The sequence below is a fragment of the Pelodiscus sinensis genome, chromosome 1 (genome assembly GCF_052426305.1).
Source record: "Pelodiscus sinensis isolate ZL-2025 chromosome 1, ASM5242630v1, whole genome shotgun sequence".
Lineage (NCBI taxonomy): Eukaryota > Metazoa > Chordata > Testudines > Trionychidae > Pelodiscus > Pelodiscus sinensis.
This window is the reverse complement of record NC_143052.1, coordinates 833,587-856,576: the sequence shown is the minus strand read 5'-3', so window position 1 is coordinate 856,576 and position 22,990 is coordinate 833,587. Positions and strand designations below refer to the sequence as shown.

Here is a 22,990-nt window from a genome sequence, read left to right as displayed (position 1 = left end):
GGCTGGGGGCAGCGGGGCTGTCCCGGTGGAGATCCGGGCAGGTGGACAGGCAGCCAGAGCAGGGCTGGGGGCAGCGGGGCTGTCCTGGTGGAGATCCGGGCAGGTGGGTGGGCGACCAGAGCAGGGCTGGGGGCAGCGGGGCTGCCCCGGTGGAGATCCGGGCAGGTGGGTGGGCGGCCAGAGCAGGGCTGGGGGCAGCGGGGCTGTCCCGGTGGAGATCCAGGCAGGTGGGCGGGTGGCGAAAGCAGGGCTGGGGGCAGCGGGGCTGCCCCGGTGGAGATCCGGGCAGGTGGGTGGGCGGCCAGAGCAGGGCTGGGGGCAGCGGGGCTGCCCCGGTGGAGATCCGGGCAGGTGGGTGGGCGGCCAGAGCAGGGCTGGGGGCAGCGGGGCTGCCCCGGTGGAGATCCGGGCAGGTGGACAGGCGGCCAGAGCAGGGCTGGGGGCAGCGGGTCTGTCCTGCAGAGATCCTGGCGGGTGGGAAGCGAAAACAAGGCTGGGGGCAGCGGGGCTGTCCCGGTGGAGAGCCGGGCAAGTGGGCGGGTGGCCAAAGCAGGGCTTGGGGTAGGGGGGCTGTCCGGCGGCAGCGATCGGAGAGGGCAGGCAGCGTAACCAGGGCTGCAGAGGGGAAGAGGAGCTGCTGGGGGAGATCAGGAGGAAGAGGACGGGAGAATCAGCTGCCGGAAGTAGGGCTGGATGGGTGCAGCGGGACTGGTGGGGGGGTTATTGGGGGAGCAGGGCTGACTCGGGGAGATTGGTGGGTGGCAGGGGGGAACCAGCTGCTGGAAGCAGGGCTGGACGGGGGCAGTAGGGCTGGACTGGGGAGATCGGGAAGAGAAAGGGGGGGAGCAGGACTGACCTGGGCACATGCAGACCCTGCAGACCCTGGCAGACGAGTGAGTCTCGCCGGGGATTCCATTTTGCCCCCTCCCCCCCACATACCCTCCCTGGAGTAGTTGCGAACTGCCTGGCAAGTAGACACACTCAGACAGCGTGAGCACATCTACCAGCCAGGCAGCTAAGGACTAATACACCTACAGGCAGTCCCCGGGTTACATGGATCCGACTTACATCGGATCCCTACTTACAAACGGGGTGAGGCAACCCCGCACTAGCTGCTTCCCCCCATCAGACTAGGGAGACGCGAAGCTAGCGCCCCCCCCCCCCAGCAGACCAGGGAGACACGGAGCGGCTTTTCTCAGCAGACACCTCAGCTTGAGAATAAAGGACTGAGGGAAGTGAGGTGTGGGAGAATAAAACTGAGCTCTGGAGAAATGTTTGGCTAGAGTTTCCCCTACAATATGTACCAGTTCCGACTTACATACAAATTCAACTTAAGAACAAACCTACAGTCCCTATCTTGTACGTAACCCGGGGACTGCCTGTAATTATAATAAAACTTACCTAATTAGAAAATACTAGGCATTTTATATGTCTGGTAATTTCTCAATTTCTTTCCCAGACAAAACCTTCAAATACCGGACTGTCCAGTACAAAACTGGACACCTGTCAACTCTGTCCTTTCTTGCATCCTCTCTCTTAGCCAGATACTCTACCCCAAATCTGCTCCTGCTCCCGCCTCATGAAGTGCTCATGTGGCGACGGGTCCCCCAAGCCCTGGCCCGGGCTGGGAGGAGGGTGCAGCCAGGTGAAACACTGAAAATTTATTCATTTTTCATTCTTTTTTTTAATATGCGTTTATATTTTTGGGCTGCAAAAGACAGTACTGAAAAAAAATGGGTTCCAACTAAAGTAAAAAGTTTGGGAAACCCTGATCTAGCCAGCTTCCTATCCATCTTACAGTCCATGTATCCAATCCATATTCCCTTAGCTTAAGAACATAAGAACATAAGAATGGCCGTACTGGGTCAGACCAAAGGTCCATCTAGCCCAGTATCCTGTCTACCGACAGTGGCCAGCACCAGGTGCCCCAGAGAGGGTGGACCGAAGACAATGATCAAGCGATCTGTCTCCTGCCATCCCTCTCCAGCCTCTGACAGACAGAGGCCAAGGACACCATTTTATCCCCATTTTATCCACCATTTATTAACTTGCTGGCAAGAATATTGTGGGTGACTGTATCAAAAGCTTTGCTAACACTGGCACTGGGGGCTTTGGGAGGACCAGAAACAACTTATTTGAATATGCATCATTTGCTTATTGAATATGCAAATATACAAATGAACGTTACTAGTCCTCCAAAAGCTCATGAATGGATTTACTGGCCCCCGTGTCAAAAAGTTTGGGAACCCCTGGTCTAGAGCACCAAAAATTCTAAGGATGGCCCTGCCTGCAACCATCCTATTTTTTAGTCTCAGTCATCCTTGACCTTTATTCCTACTCCACTATTTGCAGCTGACACTCAGAGCAACTTGTCTCTCCTCTAGATCCTAAACACCTCATGGTAAGGAATGGAATGGTTTGGTTTGTCTGTACAGCAACTAGATAATGGGATAGAGAGTACACCTAGGGTTGCCAGGTGTCCAGTTTTCACCCGGACAGTCAAGTTTTCACCGCCTCTGTCTGGTAAAAAAACCAGAAAATACCAGACAGTGGGAACATTCTTTCCCTGCCACATCTGGAGGGGCGGGAGTGGAGGTAGTAGGAAGCGCGGGGATATTTAAAGGCGCAGTGACCTTTTTTTTTTTAATTGCTCAACAAGTTTGGTGTCCCCCCCCCCCTTTTATTTATTTCTTTTGTTGCTCAACCAATTTTTTCCCCACCTTGTTAGGTATTTTTATTAAAGAACCTATAACGTTCAGGATGAAATTCAATAAGCACAAATGCAAAGTGAACAATCAATTGCACACACAAAATGGGAAGTGACTGTCTAGGAAGGAGCACTGCAGGAAGGTTTCTAGGGGTGACAGTGGACCACAAGGTAAATATGAGTCAACAATGTGACTTTTGCAAAAAAAGCAAACATGATTCTTGGATGTATTAACAAGACTATTGAAAGTAGGACATGAGAAGTAATTCTTCCACTCTACTCTGTGATGATTAGGCCTCAGCTGAAGTACTGTGTGCAGTTCTGGGCACCACATTTCAGGAAAGATGGGGACAAATTGGAGAAAGTCTACAAAAGAGCAACACAAATTATTAAAAGTCTAGAAAATATGACCTATGAGATTGGTTTGGTTTGTAAAAGAGAAGACTGCGAGTGAACATGAGCGGATGGAATCTCCATCATTGGAGATTCTTAAAAGCAGGTTCGACAAACACCTATCAGGGATGGTCTAGATCAGTGGTTCCCGACCTTATTTATGCCATGGACTGGCAAACCAATTCACAAACATTTGGCAGAATGGCAACTTTTTTTGCATATTTACATATTCAATATGCAAATAATGAATATGCAAATACACAAATAAAATGATACTATCCACCTAGTCCCAACACTGCCCCTTGTTCCCTAGTGCCTAACATCCTTTGACCTCCACCCCTACACCTCATGCCCTTTGACCCTTTAACCTCTGACCCCTACTGCCCATGCCAACAGCTTCTTGCCCTGTGACCCCACCATGCCCTCACCCATCACCCCTTTGCCCTCACCCCTCACCCACACTACCCAGAGTGAAGCTGCCCCCTCTAGAGAGCCTGGCCATTACTGCTGCATGGGCCGTGGGAGTGGTCCTCCTCCTTTGCACCCCTTTCCTCCCCAAGCACGTCCTGCACCCCCCGTGGAGTGCAGAGCCACGGCCGGCCACCATTACCTGGACTGGAGGGGAAAGGAGCCTCTTGCTCCGCCACCTCTTGCTGCTGCCTCAGCCCTAGTGCTGACGCCAGTAAAAGCGGCCGTGCGGGCAAGGGGAGTGGGAGCCCTGGGGAGATGCCGCCATCTGCAAAAGCGGCCATGCGGGGGCATGTGGAGCCCTGGGGAGGTGCCTCCTGCTCCGCCTCCTCCTGCTGCCGCTGGAGAAAGCGGCTACGTGGCAGCATGCGCCTCCCTCTCTCCTTTGCGCCCCCTCTCTCCCCAAGTGCGACGGGGGAAAGAGGGAGGGAGACGCCTCCTGCCTCCACGTGAACCACCATGGCTGCTGGAGCTGAGCTGCCAGGAACAGCCGGCTTACGCTCCGACAGCTGGGGCAGCCCCGCAGCGAGTGGTCTGCGGCCCAACAGCAGGCCACGGACCAGCAGTTGGGAACCGCTGCCTTAGAAGCATAAGTCCTTTCCATTCAGGCTGCAAATTTTGACACAGGCAGGCATCCTGCTCAGAACACTGCAGCGTTCCAAACGGGTGGAAGTTCAATATAGCTGAAGGCACAGACATTGTTGGCTACAAATAAAGTACAGCTTATTAGCTTATCACGTTGTATCTCCGTTTGTGTTGATCTCACAGCATGGACATTAAGGAGGCCCTGTATTTGGTTTTTTGTTTTTTTCCAGCACAGATGAGTATTTTCAATGCAAAACTTCTTAGAAAAAAATCTGTGTACTATTTAAAATTGTACTAAGAATTAGAAAATTAAAGGAACATCCACTGTAGCAACCTAACCCTACAAAATGTGAAGAACTAGCAACACGTGAATACAAGAAGTCTTAATTTTTAACATCAATTTTAGTTGTTTTAAGTTTGAAAACATTTATAGTTCTTGTGATCATGATTTTTATCCACTGATGCCAACCAGGCACAGTCAAGACAAGCTGGTGTAAATCACAAATGTTCTGGCTCTCACCAGAATACTGTTACGGGACTACTTTGGACTGAACGACAGTTCAGAGATTCACTCTTTGCACCAATTTCCCTTTGCCTTTTATCAGTGGACCCAGGATCCAAGCCAGACACTTTCAGACAGACACCTCCTGACTCAAAGTATGACCCAAAGAAAGTCCCAATCACCTGTGTGTAGCAATCCCTACCAGCCTCCATAACCATCCCACCATGTTGCCACTCCTGCTCATCAAACCCACTACCCGTATCTGTCCCACACACGGGCTGAGCAGAGTGACTCTCAGAAGCCCTCAAGCTGCCTTGCTCTCTCCAGAATGGAGTCTGCCAAGCAGGCCACAGGGAAGAGTCTTACCTAAGCCCTCGCTCTCCCCTAGCACCATGACATCTACACGTGAATGGGCAGATCTGAGGCATCCTGCTCCTCCCCTGGAGAAACACCACAAAAGTGCATGCAGTAAAAGGGCTGGGAGTGAGTGTCACCTCCTTCCAGTGACCCAGTCAAACACAGTGCTCCTTGGGACTCTAGAGACTACTGGATTGTTAGAACCGACAGAGACGGAAAAGAGGCTGCCCTGGATCTCCCAGGACAATAATATACCAGAATCCTAGCTAATAACCCAAACAACTGGACTGATCATGTTAGGGGGATCACGAGCCACTGACCCACATTAAGGGAGTAACCAGGTCTCCTACACTAGCAAGAGATGAGAGCTGCAACACAAGTTTCGAGGGTAAGGCTGGGTATGATACTGCGCTCCACTGTGGCAGGGATCACCTCTTACGAGCTGAGCACTTACACTACTGGGCATGGCAGCGATGGATTCACAAACTGCTAATGAAGGCTGAGGCAGGGAAAAGCTGGAGCAGTGCTACACCAGGAAAGCTCCGTCCATAAGGCACTTCTGAACATACACCTGGGGAAAGCAGCAACGTACAAAGAGCTCCCAACAAGCCAGGCTTTGGGGAGGAGAGAAGCCATGTCTAGGAGGAACCCCACCCTGAGACAGCAGAAGGAGGAACTGTGGGGTAAGGCACTGCGTCATCCCCAGCCCACTTTGAGACAGCACCCCAGATGTAGGGAGAACCACATGTGAGGCACCAGTCAGCTCCAGCCCTAAGACTCCGGGGGCTTGGACCAAAACAGCCCAAACCCAAACTGAGACGTTGAGTGGGGAGTGAAGGGACTGGAGAAGGTGAGCAGGAAGTGGGCCAAGTGCTGACCAGCATATGATGTCACATGTCAAGGCCCTAGGCCAGGATCTGATGGAACAGGAAGACCAAGGTCGCCTCGCCCACTGCAGATTCCCTATTCCTAGTACTGAGCCAGACAGGACTGGAGCTCCAACCAGAAAGGTCACCCAGCTGAATCCCATTTATGGGAATGCAAAGAGAGACTAGAGCAGCAGGCCAAGACCAACAGGCCTCCTGACAGAATGGACAACCCACTAGAGGGGGCAGCAAATTAAAATAAATTATAAGAATGAAAACAATGATTTATGGGGCAACAGGGAGTAGCCCACTGCATCTGAAGAATGCAGATTTTAGCAAGCTACAACAGAGACAGAGGAGGGTTTGTAAGTGGTGCAAGATTTTTAGGAGTTACCAGATAATGTTTATTGCAAATGCTCTTTCTTGTTCTACTCATTGACAGCAGTGGTGCAATTAGCTTTAGATGCTAAGCATATCAGCACTAAAGTTGCTTCCCTGACTTTCTCACTTACCGATTTACCTCCCATACACAGAACTGTTCCCTCCAGGTTACACCCATACGAAAAACAAAAGATGCTCTCGTGCCAAAACTTGGCAAGTGGCCTAGCACACAATGAGGCCTACATCATAATTAAGAGTAACTCTGACTTGGCTTTCCATCAGCAAGTTTTCACAAACAAGGAAACAATAATAATAGCAGCAGCAGCACTATTGCAGGGACAGAAGAGATTGCTGTTCTATATTTAAACCCTCTGATATTTCATGGATGGAAACACATAGCTGCCCTGATAGTCAGATCGACAGGGCAGATAAAATCAATTAGATTAGATAGGAGGTAGAATAGGAAGTTGCCAGGCATGATATCCAGTCACTTCCAACTAGGATAATCAGATGAAGCAGCATCCAGGAATCCTCATCCATAAAGGCCCTTTATCTTGTTTTCATGGGTTAAAGTCCAATAACCAAGAATGCTGACGATACCGCACTAAAATTGCAGCTTGGCCTCCAACCCACTGTGCGATTTGTTTTGCGGTCTTTCTAGAAGAATGATGGCCCTCTGTGATACACCAATGAAATAATCTATGTGCTACTGTGGGTGTCTGTGATAATGAGGAGAGTCAAAGACAGAACTCTTCTTTGGAATTTTCTCTTCTCTTCAAAAGCTCTTGCAAAGAAGACCTGGTGTACCAGGCCTGTATGGGGAAGGGGGGGAGGTCTGTGCGAAGGGATAGATTAGGTGACAGTGTCCAAGGGTGACTCCATGATTAGGCTATTCGAGCACCTGAGGAGTTTACACTTAATAATTGGTTGATGAAATCTAAGTTCAGAATTCACCACTAGATAAGGGTTTGTACCCTGGTTCTTAACAGTCTACCCAGAGGCTGATATTCCAGCCCTTGAGTTACTGCAGGGCAGGCTGATAAGGCCTGTGAGAAAACACCACCTTTCCTTAGAGCCAGCACCATAAGAAATCTTGTGTTTGGAAGAATCCTGTCTTAACCCCCAGGAAAGGACCTGGATGGACCCAGTAAGGTTTTCTGTCTCCAACTTCTAAAGTAGAGACGTTATTTTACCTCTGTATTTGGCACTGGTACGACCAGCTGCTGGGATGCTGTGTCCAGTTCTGGTGTCCATGAGGCAAGAAGGATCCTGATAAACTGGAAAGAGTTTAGAGAAGGCCATAAGAATAATTAGGTAAGAAAACTGCTTTACAGTAATTGAGCTACTTGAATCTAGCTAGCTAGCTTAACAAAGAGATGGTTAATGAATGACTTGATTACAGCAGACAAATATCTACATGGGAAACAAATATTTAGTAATGGCCTCTTCAATCTAGCAAAGTATAACACCATCCAATGGCTGGAAGCTGAAGCTAGACAAATTTAGGCTGGAAATAAAGTGCAATAGTGAAAATAGTTAACTATTGAAACAGGTTAGATAGACATCTGTCAGGGACGGTGTAGATGGAGCTTGGTCCTGCCTTGAGGGCGGGGGGCTGGACTCGATGACCTCTTGAGGTCCCTTCCAGTCCTATTATTCTATGATTCTATGAATTCATCCAAGCTCCTGGTAGATTCTCCATCACTCATAACTTTACTCAGGAGTGGAGGTTTTTCTGAAAGATACACTCTAGGCATTCTTTCGGGGAAGTTCTGCGGCCTGCGTCACACAGGAGGTCAGTGTACAAAATCATAATGCTTCCTTCCAGCCTGGCAACCTATCAATTTTAGGATTATTTCCTTATTTGCAAGGCTGGGACTTGAAGAGCTCCAAGATCGTTGCCCTGGAGACCTCATAGCCACTGGAAACCTCTCACTCAAGAGCCTCTTGACATGACTACAAGGCATGGTTTCTTGTGCTTCAGTGCAAGTTGCACATCCGTACCCACAATGCTTGGTACCAGTAGATGATTTTGCTAAGCCAGTCGGAGGCATGTTTACAAAAGCAGGGATGAGGTTAAACATCAGGAATGTGTTGTGCAGAGAGTGGGGGGGGGAGGAAGTGTGGCTCAGCACATAGCTGTCCAGCTGGCAGCCCATTGTGCTGCAGTCCATTATCCTCCATTAGCAAGAAATTACAAGGAAAATCAACAGACTCCAGAAAAAAGCTCATTGAGAGGAAACAGTGCAAGGGAGCAGTACTCCCCTCTGCTGAAATGAAAGAAAATAAATGAGATATTCTTCTTGCAGAGAAATGACTCCAGTTGCTTACTAGACGGCATGAGGACAGGCGGCACCAGGAAGCTAAGCGCAAAGAAGCCTGGGGAGATGATATTCCCTTAACATGAGGCACACTTGGAGGATTCTGCTTCAGAGCCTTCCTGTGGCTCATGAGCCATTTCAGAGCCACGGAAACAACCTTTTTTCTGGGTTTGGTTTGCTATGAATGCTGACAAGAGCATGGAGGAGTGGGTGCCATCTGATCACATGTCCAGGTGCTTGCAGGAGGCAGTTGAAATCCCAGTGATCTGATGGGTTCCACACAGACTACTGGACATCAACGGAGATTTCAGCAACTCCTACCACAAGGCGTCAGATAATCACGTTGCATTCACACACAAAGAGGGTTTAACTGCCATTTCAGGCGGCCCAGTGAACGATTCTCTGACCCTGCATGAAGCCAAAGCCAGCGTTTTGGGAGGGTAGGGGGGAAAGCCGCCGTGCGTTCCAGGACACAGTTTGCTTTTCACCCCTTTCCCCGAATTATCAGGGAGCGAGGGGGAAGCACCTGCATTCCGTGCTTGCCTCTTAAGTCAAGACTTGGTAGACTCCACTGGCAGTGCTCTCCCCTCTGACTTTGTGCTGTGATAAAGGGACGCTGAAGGGGAAGCTCCTGTTTCAGAGTCAGTAACGGCCTCTGCACACCATAAAGGACAAGTATGAACCGCAAGGCCTGGCACAGTGCGGGGGGCGGGCAGCAGCCAGTAGTATGGATGTCTAGGTGAGCACTTTCCCCTGGCATTAGCATTGACCCGAGTGCCTCTGTGCAGTATTAGCCTTATGACACAACCGAAGGACGACACCATCAGCAGTGATCGATCCCCACATCCCTGACCACACACAAACATTAGCAACTCATAGTGCTTTTGGCAAGAGTTAGGTTGTTAACACTGAGTCTAACTCAGCTAAGTACATTCTACTGACCCAATTCCCCTCATGCACCATTATGTCAGCTGGATACAGAACTGTCCTTCACTTCCCGACCTAAATAGGCACATTAACACTGCTGTTAAACAGCTGCTGCGTTCCACCCCGGAGGCACACACATTTCTCTAGGTGACGTTAGCAGTGACACAACAGGACTTTTCATTGTATCTTTTTATTTATTTATTATGAGATGGAAACTAACTAATATTACCTGGAGTCTGTCTGGAGTCTCTCCCGCATCTGGGCGAGAAGGCCTCTCAGCTCCTGAGACAAACAGCAGGCCATAATGTCTAAGAAATAGTGTACACAGAAACCACAGTCCTAAACCTAGGAGATTTCTTCTCCTCTGCCCACTTGCCTCTGGTCAAGGCCTGACTTGGCCAGCCCCTCCTGTCTGGCCAGAACCCCAGTGGCAGAAATCTTTCCAGCCTTTCATGTTTTTCTGCCTGTATAGTGGCTACTTGCACAGCATGCTGATACTTTGCAAACAGAACGCTACAATGCCAGAGTCCTCGCTTTTGCCAAAGCCAAGCTTTCAGGGGCATGAACCAAGAGGCTTAAATAATGAGTTTCAAAAAAATTAATTACATTCTTTCCATTTGTCCTCTGGTTTCTGAATGCACATTTTCAGGCTTTTCTCTACAGGCACAAGGACTAAAGCTTGTTTTATTCTGAAATGAAAGCTGGCCTTCTCACAATCACATGAATCTGGGAGCTGGGTTTTAAAAAATGTAAAGACTAGCAATTAAATTGCAAAGAGTTGACAAGACTGGTCATGAAACAGTTCAGCACAAACCTGGGTCAATTACCAAAAAGTTATGAGCATACACAAGGCAGGTTTTAAAACAAAACTAAGCAGCACCAAAATGTCAGCAATCTTGTTCTCTCAGCAAGGGAAAATCCTCAACACCCCAACTCACAGCCGCAATAGCTTTGTTGCAGAGAAATTGCCAAATTCCAGTACCATGAATGTCACCCTCCCACCTGCCTCCAGAGGGATACCCTAACCAACCCTGTCCTGAGAGTACCACAGCCATGAGCAGACATGTGGCCAAAACTCAGTGGAAGTACAGAGGACCAGGATCTCCTCCTCTTTTTTACCCCCACATTGTAACACCAAATGCGGTGGCTACTGGGATGCAGTCTCTTGTACTCTGCTGAGGAAAGGGACAAATCTCTATAGATTCAAACAACTGCCTCTAGAAATATGTTCTGCACCACAGCACCATGAGATTCCACAGCTGCACAAACCATGTAGAATCAATCCTGTTTTCATGTCACTGTCCTCAGAGAGCTGGACACGATGCTCTGTGCCCAAAAGAAATCAGCTGTGTGCATCCATTTCCCCCAAGCCTCAAAACGGATGCCCCAAGCCACACAAAGGGAGGAGTATAAATAGGTACCCCAATTTGCTTAGAAATGTAAGCAGCTACATACCACTGGTCACATCACAGGGAAATAACCAGCCCTGAGGCTGGTCTCATAGATATTCCACAAGAGTTTCTCAAACACAAAACCCCTCTCCTATGCTTCTCTGAGATCCTACACATCCATCAACCCCAATGTCACTCACACAGCACTTGAGGGCCATCCAGGCACCAACACACAGCGACCCTACTCACACCGCAAGCGATGCCCAGGGCTGTAACTGGGAGAACAGCAGAGAAGAGGACAAAAGCAGAGGGTACCTTGCTCTTCACTCTGGCCCTGCTGCCCCCTGAAGCTGGCCTTTTCTCTTTCTGCTCAGTCAGCTTTCTTCCTAGGGCAGAGCCCATGTCCCTCACTCTGCCTCTTCGTTCTCACTCCGTTCTCTCAGTCCCTGTCTCAGGCCACAGCAGGCTCCAGACCGGGATGTGGCGCTTTCACACACACGCGCACATTCCACAATCGCATTGTCTCCAAGTAAAGCAGCAGCAGTCTGTACCGCGGGGACAAGTTACACCAGCACTGGCTTTCAGGACTGTCTTCTCTCCAAGTGAGCAGCAGACGTGCGTGTCACACACACACTTTGTCTTGCTGTGTGGTAGCCTCCCCCTCTCTCTTTGCACTGTACCGCTCTGTCCCTCACAGGGAACAATCTCTCTGCTCGGCTGCTGGTTGTGGGCTTCTCCTCATGACCTCGGCGTGACATCAGTGGATGCAACACTCACACACACGAAAAAGCTAACTACATGAAATGCACAAGCCAGCATCTCCTAGTCCTCAGCCCCCCCTTTCCGAAAACACAGCCCTCAAGCTGCACTGTTCACTAGTGCCATGGAGTAGTGAGTGACCTGAATGCCCTTCCACTAGGAGGGTGTGAACACTCGTGTCGATTGCATGGATAGTCTTGTGCTCACTGCACAAAATCTCTCCCTGGTGTCTCCGTGAGTCTCATGTTGTGGCAACCTGCAAAGATTAACAGAAGGGTCAGGAGAGAGTCCCATCTGGAAGGACACGTTTTTGGGGGAGACTGCTTTCTCTCTGCTTAGGATCCGCTCAGAGTTCCTCCCATTCAGCTGCTGCTGTTTTATAGGTCAGCTGACCCTTTTCTGCCCCTCTACTCAGCAGCAGACGTCAGCAGCGTCAAAGATCCCAAGAGCCTGGTGCTGCCCTGAGGAATCATGCCAGGAGTTAAACTGAGGAGCCTGAGAGCTGAATGTCAGACTCCAGTGCTGCTACAAGCGCTGAGGAAGAAGAGGGACGTACAGCCTGTGTCTGAAGGAAAGGCCACACTGCACTAATACACTTTCCATTTCACACTACAGCTATGACTGGCAGCTGCAGAGGCTGAGACCCTGTGCTTGGAGATGGCTCAAAGCACCCCAGTTTGTGCAAGCGATACGAGGGGTCCCTGTCCAGGCAGGCCAGACTCAGAGTCACAAAACCCACAACCATCTCCACTCTTTCCTGCGCCCTACCCCCTACATACAGACCCCCCTCCGTAAAGCCACTGCTCTCCCCTCACGCCCTCTGACTGCGGTGCTCATACAAAATCAGCCTCTACTGAGGGTCAGGCCACAGGGAGTCCGTTTGTTTATTTCTATTTGTAATACTTTCAAATGTGCTGCAATCATCAAACAAGACATGTACACAGCTAACCTCTGGAGCTGGGGGAGCTTGCCCCAGAGAGCCTCACTCCTCCTTTATCATCCATTGCTTCTCATGCTTGTTGATTGCATCTTGCTTCCAATTAAACCCTAAGCTCTTCAGAGCAGGAAATCCTGTCTTTCCTTGTGCAGCAGCAAGCACAACTGGGCCTGATCCTGACTAGGCTCACTGTGTTCCACCCCTGTACAAATCAACAGCAGCGAAGGATATGTCGGCTGGGCACGGGAAGAGCAGGCTCAGGGGGAGTAAGGGATATCTACTCCTGACAGTGATATTTGAGTCCTTCAGCTCTGGTGGGTGAGAGTCCCTGTTTGCTGGTGACAAGAGAGGTATCCCAGACCAGGCAGTCAGAGCCTGACCCTGTGGAAAGCTTGAAGAAGCCCTGAGCCTCTCTATTGTCATCCCTTGAGTTTCTTACAATGGAAAGCAAGTCACAGAATCAAGCCCCAACTTCCGGGAATAGGAAGGGTCCCATGTCAGAGCACTGAGACAAGACATGCCCAGTGCTAGGTCACTCTCCAGCACCAGTTTTGTACCATTACCTATGGCAGACAGAGTGGCCAGAGATGAAAGGTCACGACTGTCCTACCACCTCCTCCTGATCCCCAGCTACACAATCTGAATTGTGAAAAGGATCTTCAAGTTTCTGCCAAGTTTCTGAAACAAGGAGTTCTTCCCCATTATAATGTCTGAACACACACTCTCTCTCTCTCACATACACACACACACACAGTGCAGTGTGGAGGATCTGAGTACAGACCTTGCGGGAAACAAGCACACACATTTGTTTTGCTCTTTTTACTTAAGTTGTCTCTATGCTGAACTGAGTTAGGACAGGTGACTATTACCTGAAGAAATCTGCCTCTCTTCTCCAGAGGTGAAAGTGAGCAGGTGCGCCCCAGTGCATGGCTCCGGCAAGAACTGGTGGCGCTCCAGCAAAAGCCAGCAGGGAGCTCTTTAAGGAGCTGGCAGAGACCAGGGTGGTAATAGGAGAGAGTACCTGTAAGAAGTATCAAGGGACTTTCCCTGCTGCTACCCAGAGGTTCCAGCCTGGGAACAATGCAGCAGCCATGCTGTTCCAGTATGTGAGGCAGAACGGTGTTTGCTGCGGGAGAGGAAGGGTGCTTCTCAATGTAGGCCACTGTGCTGTCCTGGTACGCAATGACTCAGCAATGTCAAGGAATAAAGCAGCTCTTCAGCTGGCCCATCATGTGTCTCTCCCAGCCTCACCATCCCAGGAGAGGCTTCTCTCTGACCTCTGCCTCAGAACTCAGTCCAGCTGCACATCTGATTGCTGAGCGCATGGCACCAGTTCAATGACACCAAGTGGGCTTCCAGCCACAATTCCATGGGGGGCCTTTGGCTCAGATCCCTAAGTAACACAAACCAGCCCTTGGCAAGCAAGGCACATTTTTGAGGGTAGAGTTGGAAGTCTGGAATGTCCACAGATCTCTTCTGCAACACTCTCTGCCAGTGAGATTCTCTCAGACAGCTCGGATTTATCTGGCTAGACTATCAGGACTTGGAGCTCCCTGGGGCTAGATGCCAGTCTTACCTTTGTGTGGAGCTTGGCAAACTGCTTGTCATCCAGCAGACTCTGTGTGTACACACGCCTCTTGTACCGGAACTGGAGAGAAGAAGGGAAGGGAAGATGGTCAGACACAAAAGCTGCATAAAAGTCAAGGGCAATACAAGGGAATGTGGTCTCAATGAAATTACTATATGGGGGAGAAGGGGGTGGGAACTGGCTTAAAGACTCAAAGAGTAATTATGAATGATTTGCTGTCAAAGTGGGGGGACACATCTAGTGGGGACCCACATGGGTGAGTCCTGGGCCCAGTGCTAATCAATATTTTCATTAATGACTTGAATAATGGAGTGGAGAATATGCTTATAAAATGTGTGTGGACACCAACCTGGGAGGGGTTGCAAGCACTTTGGAGGACAGGATTAGAATTCAAAATGACCTTGACAAATTGGAGAACTGGTCTGAAATCAACAAGATGAAATTCAATAAAGACAAGTGCAAAGTACTTCACTTAGGAAGGAAAAATCAAATGCAAAAATACAAAATGGGGAAGGACTGCCTAGGCAGCAGTACTGCTTAAAAGAGTCTTGGGGCTATAATGGATCACAAACCGAATAGGAGCCAACGATGTGATACAGCTGCAAAAAAAAAAGCTAGTGTTCGTGTGCATATTAACTGAAGTGCTGTATGTAATGCTGTCTCCATGAGAAGTTCAGGATGTGACTTCCCAGCTCTTGTGCACACACTCGCAGTAGTTCAGCGAGAGCTTGTGCAAGAACATGTAGCAGTGTAGCTGCAGCAGCACCTGCATCAGCGAAAACATAGCTGAGTTGTGCCAAGTACAAACCTACCTGAAACTGGTGGGTATGTTCTAGGTACAGTTGCCCGTGCTGCCATGACTACACAGCAAGTTACAGTCCTGATCACTCTCACTGAACCCTACAAGCATGTGCACTCCCACGCAAGGAAACCACACTCATAGCTCACAGATTAGACATTGTCTAAGGCACAGGAGGTCTCTGCAGCACGGGTGAGGCCTTAGCTGGAGTACTGTGTCCAGCTCTGGGTGCTGCACTTTCAGAAAGATGTGGCCAAGCTGGAGAGAATCCAGAGGAAAGCAACACAAACTACGAAAGGTTCAGCAAATCTGCTCTGTGAGGAAAGGGTTAATAAAAATCGTGCATGTTTAAGTGCATCTACACTTAAACCTCTTAAACAGCACTAGTGTAGCACTTCAATGCAGCTACTCAGGACAGCAGTGGGAGGCAGTCTCCTGTCACTGTAATTAATTCCCCTCCAGAAGAGGTGGTAGCTAAGTCGACAGTTCAGCCATTGAGCTAGTGCTGTCTACACCAGAGGTCAGGTCAGCTTAACTGGATTGGCACAGAGGAGTGTATTTTTCACGTCCCTAGGTGATGTAGTTGGGTCAGCCTAACTTTCTAGTGTACATTCTGCCTTAGCCTTGAGAAAAGAAGACTGAAGGCGCAACCCGATAAACAGTCTTCAGATATGTTAAAAAGTGTTATAAAGAGGACAGTGATCAACTGGTTTCGATGTCCACTGAAGGTCAGACAAGACGCAATGGGATTAATTTATAGCAAATAAGATTTAGGTTAGATATTAGGAAAACCTTTCTAACTCTTAGGGCAGTTAAGTACTGGAATAGGCTTTCCAGGGAGGTCGTGGAATCCCCATCACTGTCAGGGGACAAACACCTTCAGGGAAGGTCTAGTTTACTTGGTCCTGCCTCAGTGCAGGGGCAGGACTGGCTGACTTCTCAGTGTCTCTTCCAGGCCTGTGCTTCTAGGAGTCTATTAGTTTAGGTCTCACACCATTGCACAGGTGACCAGCCTTAATTTAAGACAGATGTTAGGTCCAGAAGGAACCACCTATGATGTAACCTGATCCCCTGTAAAAGACAGGCCATAGAATGTTTTCACTTAAAAGTGTCTGAGCCCAATAACTTGTATTTGGCTAAAGCATCTCTTCCAGAATGGCACCCAGTGTGAACCTGAAGAATGAGGAGATGGAATACCCACGACTCCTGTTGGTCATTTGTGCCAGTGGTTCATCACCCGCACTCTTAAAAATCTGTGCCTTATTTCCAATTTAAATTTGTCTAGCTTCAGCTTCCAGGCACCGATTCTGCCTTTCTACACCAGATTAAAGAGTCCTTTAGCACCTGGTATTTTCTTCCCATAAGGTATATTCAGACACTATAATCAAGTCACCTTTCAATCCTCTTTTTAACAAAATAACCAGACAGAGCTATGTAAGTCTCGCACTGTAAGACATTGGGTATGTCTAGACTACATGGAAGCCTTTGTCGACCGCTCTGATATGCCTCGTGAAATGAGGTTTACCGGAGCGGTCGATAAAGGCTTCCCTTGTCGACCGCGGTGCATTCAGATTGCCCAAACAGCTGATCGGCACAGCGCAGTGGCCATTTTTATGTAAATGAAGCAGCGATTATTTAAATCACCACTTCATTTTGCTATGTCTAGTAAACTCATCTACATGGCTCCGTCAATGGACCCATGTAGTCTAGACATACCCATTTTGTCCAGTCCTAGAATCATCTTTGTTTCTCATTTCTGACCCCTCTCCAGTTTTTCAACAACCCTCTTAAAAGGTGAATATCAGAATGGCCAGACCGGGTCAGACCAAAGGTCCATCTAGCCCAGTGCCCTGTCTTCTGACAGTGGCCAGTGCCAGGTGCCCCAGGGGGGAATGAATAGGACAAGGCAGTTCATCATGTGACCCAACCCCTGCCATCTGTTCCCAGCTTCTAGAAGTCAGATTCTTAGGGACACCTGGGCTGTGTCTACACTGCACCCCTTTTCCGGAAAAGGGATGCAGATGAGACAAGTTGGAATTGCAAATGCAGCGGGGATTTAAATTTTCCCCGCTGCATTTGCATGAACATGGCTGCTGCTTTTTTCCGGCTCGGGGCTTTGCTGGAAAAAAGCACCATTCTAGACAGGGATCTTTTGGAAAATAAAGCCTTTTCCGAAAGGTCCCTTTATTCCTCTTAAAATCAGGAATAAGGGACCTTTTGGAAAAGGCTTTTTTTTCCCCCGAAAGATCCCTGTCTAGACTGGCACTTTTTTCCAGCAAAGCCCCGAGCCGGAAAAAAGCGGCAGCCATGTTTATACAAATGAATCAGGGGATATTTAAATCCCCCGCTTCATTTGCAATTCCGACTTGTCTCATCTGCATCCCTTTTCCGGAAAAGGGGTGCAGTGTAGACACAGCCCTGGAGTATTGGCTAGTATCCCCTGATGCACCTATCCTCCTTGAACTTATCTAATTCTTTTTTAAGCCTGTTGTATTTTTGGCCTTCACAACATTCCATGGCAATGAGTTCCGGCTGACTGCATGTTGTGTGAAGAAGTACTTCCTTTTGTTTTTTTAAAATCCTTTACCTATTCATTCCATTGGTGATACCTAATTCTCATGTTATTTGAAGAGGTAAATAAGACTTCCTTACTCACTTTCTCCACCCCAGTCATAATTTCATAGGCCTCTACTACCATATTCCCTCCACCTGATTTGTCTCTTTTTGAAGATGAGCAATCCAGTCCATTTAATCTCTCTTCACATGGAAGCTGTTCTGTATGCCAAATCATGTTTGTTACCCTTCTCCACATCTTTTCCAATTCCAATATATCTTTTTTCAGGCTGGGGTGACGAGAACCGCATTCAATCAAGGTGTGGGCATACCATAGATTTATACAGTGACATGATATTTTTGTCTTATTATCGATCCATTTCTTAACACTCTAATCACACAAACCCACACACTTTGCCCAAATCTATTCTGCCCACCCTAGGGCCCCACCCTCACTCACTTTCACCAGGCTGGGACAGGGGATTGGGGTGTACAAGGGGGTGCAGGCTCTGGGCTGGGGCCAAGGGGTTTTCAGTGTAGGAGGGGACTCTGGACTGAGCCTGAAGCAGGGAGTACGGGATGCTACTCTGGCAGGGAGCTCAGGGCTGGGACAGGAGGTTGGGGTGCAGTAGAAGGTGTGGGCTCTGCAACGGGACTTAGGGCTGGGACGGGGGTTGGAGTGTGAGAGGGGTGAGCTCTGGCCAGGCAGCACTTACTTTAGGCAGATCTCGGGCAGCAGCACAGAGAGGGTTAAAGTAGGCTCCTTGCCCACCCTGGCCTTGCGCTGCTCCTGAAAGTGGTCAGCGTTCCCTGTAGCCCATGAAGTGGCTACGTGGCTCCACACCCTGACCCTTCCTTCAGGCACAGTCCCCACAGCTCCCATTGGCTGCAGTTCCCTGTTCCCAGCCAATGGCACCTGCCGAGTTGGTGTGTGGAGTGGGGCAATGCATGGATAGGGTTGCCAGGAGTCCGGTTTTCTCCCGGACTGTCCGTTATTTGGGTCCCTCATCCAGTAAAAAAACCCCAGAAAATACCGGACACGTGAAATGTCCGGTATTTCCTCTTTCCCTCGGACAGAAGCCCGGCAGGGACAATTTTCCCCTGCTGCATCTAGTGGGGGAGGGGAGTGAGGAATGCGGGAAGCCTGGCAGGGACAATTTTCCCCTGCCGTGTGTGGCGGGGGCAGGGGAGTGAGGAGCGTGGGGCACAGTGCGCTCACCTTCCTTTTTTTTTAAACAACTTTGGTCTCCTCCTTTTTTGTCCTATCAACAGAATTTTTTCCAGGTGGTTTTTTTTTGGGGGGGGGAGGGGTGTTCAGTATTTTTTGTTAAACTATCTGGCAACCTCACGTGTGGAGCCCCAGGACCTCCAGGCTAGGGATCAGAGAGACATGCCAGCCACTTCTGGGAGCAGCCGGGATCCAGGACATGCAGGAAACCTGACTTTGCCCTGCTCTGCCACCGAACATTTCCCAGGTTGGCTGCAGTAGCCTGCATGAGGCAAGAGCAAGATTCCAGGAGACTCCGAGTGAAAATGGGAGGGTTGGCAACACTCCAATGGCTCCCAACGTTCTGTTTGCCTTTTTGACGCTAACTGCAGATGGAGCAAATGCTTTCAGAGAACTATCTGTGATGATTCCAGTATCAATCTCTCCACTGCCATATCCATGGATAAACATCCCCTTCCTGCTCCAATTCACCACTCCCCTGTTTATATGTCGGAGGGTCACAATAGCTCTTTTTGCCATAGCTCTGCACTGGGAGCTCGTGTTCAGGTGCTTGTCCTTTATGATCCCTAAATCCCTTTCACTGCCATGGCACTCCAGGTTATAGTTCCCCGTTCTGCCGTGTGGCCTGCAATCCTTGTTTCTAGATGTGCCATTTTGGATTTGGCTGCACTCAAATACATTTTAATGGGCCCAGTTTACCCAACAATCCTACTCCCTTTGTTTGACTACCTTGTCCTTGTCACTGTTTGCTACTCTGCCCTCTTTGGCTCATCTGCAAATGGCCTGAGCAGGGCTTTTATATTTACTCCTAGATCACTGATGCAAACACTGAATAGCATCAGGCCTAGAGCTGATCCCTGCAGAAGATCACACCACCAAGTGATGATGATTCCCCATTGAAAACTACTTTTTGAGACACTGCTTAGCCAGATTTTAATCCATGCAGCGTCTGCTCTCTTTATATTGTACTGAGCTAGTTTTTAATCAGGATGCCAGGCGGTATAAAATCAAACACTTTGCACAAGTCTAAGAATATTACATCTACACAATTATTTTTACCAACTAAACTTCTCATCTCAAAGAATGAAATCACATTGCTTTAACAAGATTTATTTCCCACAAAACCTTATTGATTGGCATTAGTTATCCTTTAACAATTGATTTCTGTATCAGAATTTCCATTATTTTGCCTAAGGTTAATGTCACGCTGTGACGTAGTAGGGGGTGCTGTACACTCTTGTGGCCCTGCGTCTACTCTGGTTTGGCATTCACTGGTTGCTGTGTTGTGCTGTGGGTGACCCCTACTGGCCTCTGCTGCTCTGCAGAGACTGTGTGTGTCTGTGTGCACTGCCCATAGAATCACAGAACCATAGAGCTGGAAGAGACCTCAGGAGGCCATCAAGTCCAGCCCCCTGCTCTAGGCAGGACCAATCCCAACTAAATCAACCCAGCCAGGGCTTTGTCAAGCCGAGACTTAAACACCTCTAGGGATGGAGACTCCAGTACTTCCCTAGGTAACCCATTCCAGTGCTTCCCCACTTTCCTAGTGAAATTGTTTTTTCTAATACCCAACCTGGAGCTCTCCTACCACAACTTGAGACCATTGCTCCTTGTTCTGCATCTGTCACTACTGAGAACAGCCTCTCTCCATCCTCTTTGGAACCTCCCTTCTGGAAGTTGAAGGCTGCTATCAAATCCACCCTCACTCTTCACTTCTGCATACTAAACAGACCCAACTCCCTCAGCCTCTCCTCATAGGTCATATCCTCCAGCCCCCTAATCATTTTGGTTGCCCTCTGCTGGGCCCTCTCCAATGCATCCACATCCTTTCTGTAGTGGGGGGCCCAGAACTGGACACAATACTCCAGATGAGGACTCACCAAAGCCAAATAAAGGGGAATAATCACATCTCTAGATCTGCCAGCACTGCTCCTTCTAATGCACCCTAATATGCCATTAGCCTTCTTGGCTTCAAGAGCACCCTGTTGACTCATCTCCAGCTTCTCATCCAATGTAGCCCCCAGGTCCTTTTCTACAGAACTACTACTTGGCTGGTTGGTCCCCAGCCTGTAACAATCATAGAATCATAGGACTGGAAGGGACTTCAAGAGGTCATCGAGTCCAGCCCCCCACCCTCAAGGCAGGACCAAGCTCTGTCTACACCATCCCTGACAGATGTCTATCTAACCTGTTCTTAAATATCTCCAGAGAGGGAGATTCCACCACCTCCCTTGGCAATTTATTCCAATATTTGACCACCCTGACAGTTAGGAATTTTTTCCTAATGTCCAATCTAAACCTCCCTTGCTGCACTTTAAGCCCATTACACCTTGTCCTGTCCTCAGAAACCAAGAGGAACAAATTTTCTCCTTCCTCCTTGTGACACCCTTTTAGATATTTGAAAACCGCTATCATGTCCCCCCTTAATCTTCTTTTTTCCAAACTAAACAAACCCAGTTCATGAAGCCTGGCTTCATAGGTCATGTTCTCTAGACCTTTAATCATTCTTGTCGCTCTTCTCTGTACCCTTTCCAATTTCTCCACATCTTTCTTGAAATGTGGTGCCCAGAACTGGACATAGTACTCCAGCTGAGGCCTAACTAGTGCAGAGTAGAGCGGCAGAATGACTTCACGAGTTTTGCTTATAACACACCTGTTGATACAACCTAGAATCATATTTGCTTTTTTTGCAGCAGCATCACACTGTTGACTCATATTCAACTTGTGGTCCACTATGACCCCTAGATCCCTTTCCGCCATGCTCCTTCCTAGACAGTCGCTTCCCATCTTATATGTATGGAACTGATTGTTCCTTCCTAAGTGGAGCACTTTGCATTTCTCTTTATTAAACCTCATCCTGTTTACCTCTGACCATTTCTCTAACTTGCTAAGGTCATTTTGAATTATGTCCCTATCCTCCAAAGAAGTTGCAACCCCACCCAGTTTGGTATCATCTGCAAACTTAATAAGCGTACTCTCTATCCCAATATCTACATCATTGATGAAGATATTGAACAGTACGGGTCCCAAAACAGACCCTTGAGGAACTCCACTTGTTATCCCTTTCCAGCAGGATTTAGAACCGTTAACAACAACTCTCTGACTACGGTTATCCAAGCAATTATGCACCCACCTTATCGTGGCCCTATCTAAGTTATATTTGCCTAGTTTATCAATAAGAATATCATGCGAGACCGTATCAAATGCCTTACTAAAGTCTAGGTATATGACATCCACCGCTTCTCCCTTATCCACAAGGCTCGTTATCTTATCAAAGAAAGCTATCAGATTAGTTTGGCATGACTTGTTCTTCACAAACCCATGCTGGCTATTCCCTATCACTTTATTACCTTCCAAGTGTTTGCATATGATTTCCTTAATTATCTACTCCATTATCTTCCCTGGGACAGACGTTAAACTGACCGGTCTGTAGTTTCCTGGGTTGTTCTTATTCCCCTTTTTATAGATGGGCACAATATTTGCCCTTTTCCAGTCTTCTGGAATCTCCCGTCTGCCATGATTTTTCAAAGATCATAGCTAAAGGCTCAGATACCTCCTCTATCAGCTCCTTGAGTATCCTGGGATGCATTTCATCAGGACCTGGTGACTTGCTGACATCTAACTTTCCTAAGTGATTTTTAACTTGTTCTTTGTGTATCCTATCTTCTAAACTTACCCTCTCTCTGCTTGTATTCACTACGTTAGGCACACCTCCAGACTTCTCGGTGAAGACCGAAACAAAGAAGTCATTGAGCATCTCCGCCATTTCCAAGTTTCCTGTTACTGCTTCTCCCTCCTCACTGAGCAGTGGGCCTACCCTGTCCTTGGTCTTCCTCTTGCTTCTAATGTATTTATAAAAGGTCTTCTTGTTTCCCTTTATGCCTGTAGCTAGTTTGATCTCATTTTGTGCCTTTGTCTTTCTAATCTTGCCCCTGCATTCCCGTGTTGCTTGCCTATATTCATCCTTTGTTATTTGTCCTAGTTTCCATTTTTTATAGGACTCCTTTTTTATTTTGAGATCATGCAAGATCTCCTTGTTAAGCCAAGCTGGTCTTTTGCCATATTTTCTATCTTTCCTACACAGCGGAATTGTTTGCTTTTGGGCCCTTAACAACGTCCCTTTGAAATACTTCCAACTCTCCTCAGTTGTTTTTCCCTTCAGTCTTGCTTCCCATGGGACCTTACCTACAAGTTCTCTGAGTCCCAAGTGCAGGACTCTGCACTTCTC

The 22,990-nt window shown here is 48.4% G+C and overlaps 1 protein-coding gene across 3 annotated transcripts in view; it reads right to left on the bottom strand.

Annotated features, from left to right (window-relative positions):
• SHANK3 (SH3 and multiple ankyrin repeat domains 3) overlaps nucleotides 1-22,990 on the bottom strand; it is a 780,355-nt gene that overhangs the window by 557,485 nt on the left and 199,880 nt on the right. For all 3 annotated transcript variants that reach the window (XM_075914851.2, XM_089777650.1, XM_075914857.2), the window contains one exon: nucleotides 14,171-14,242. In XM_075914851.2, the coding sequence (XP_075770966.2) occupies nucleotides 14,171-14,242 (72 nt within the window). The remainder of the gene's footprint in view (nucleotides 1-14,170; nucleotides 14,243-22,990) is intronic.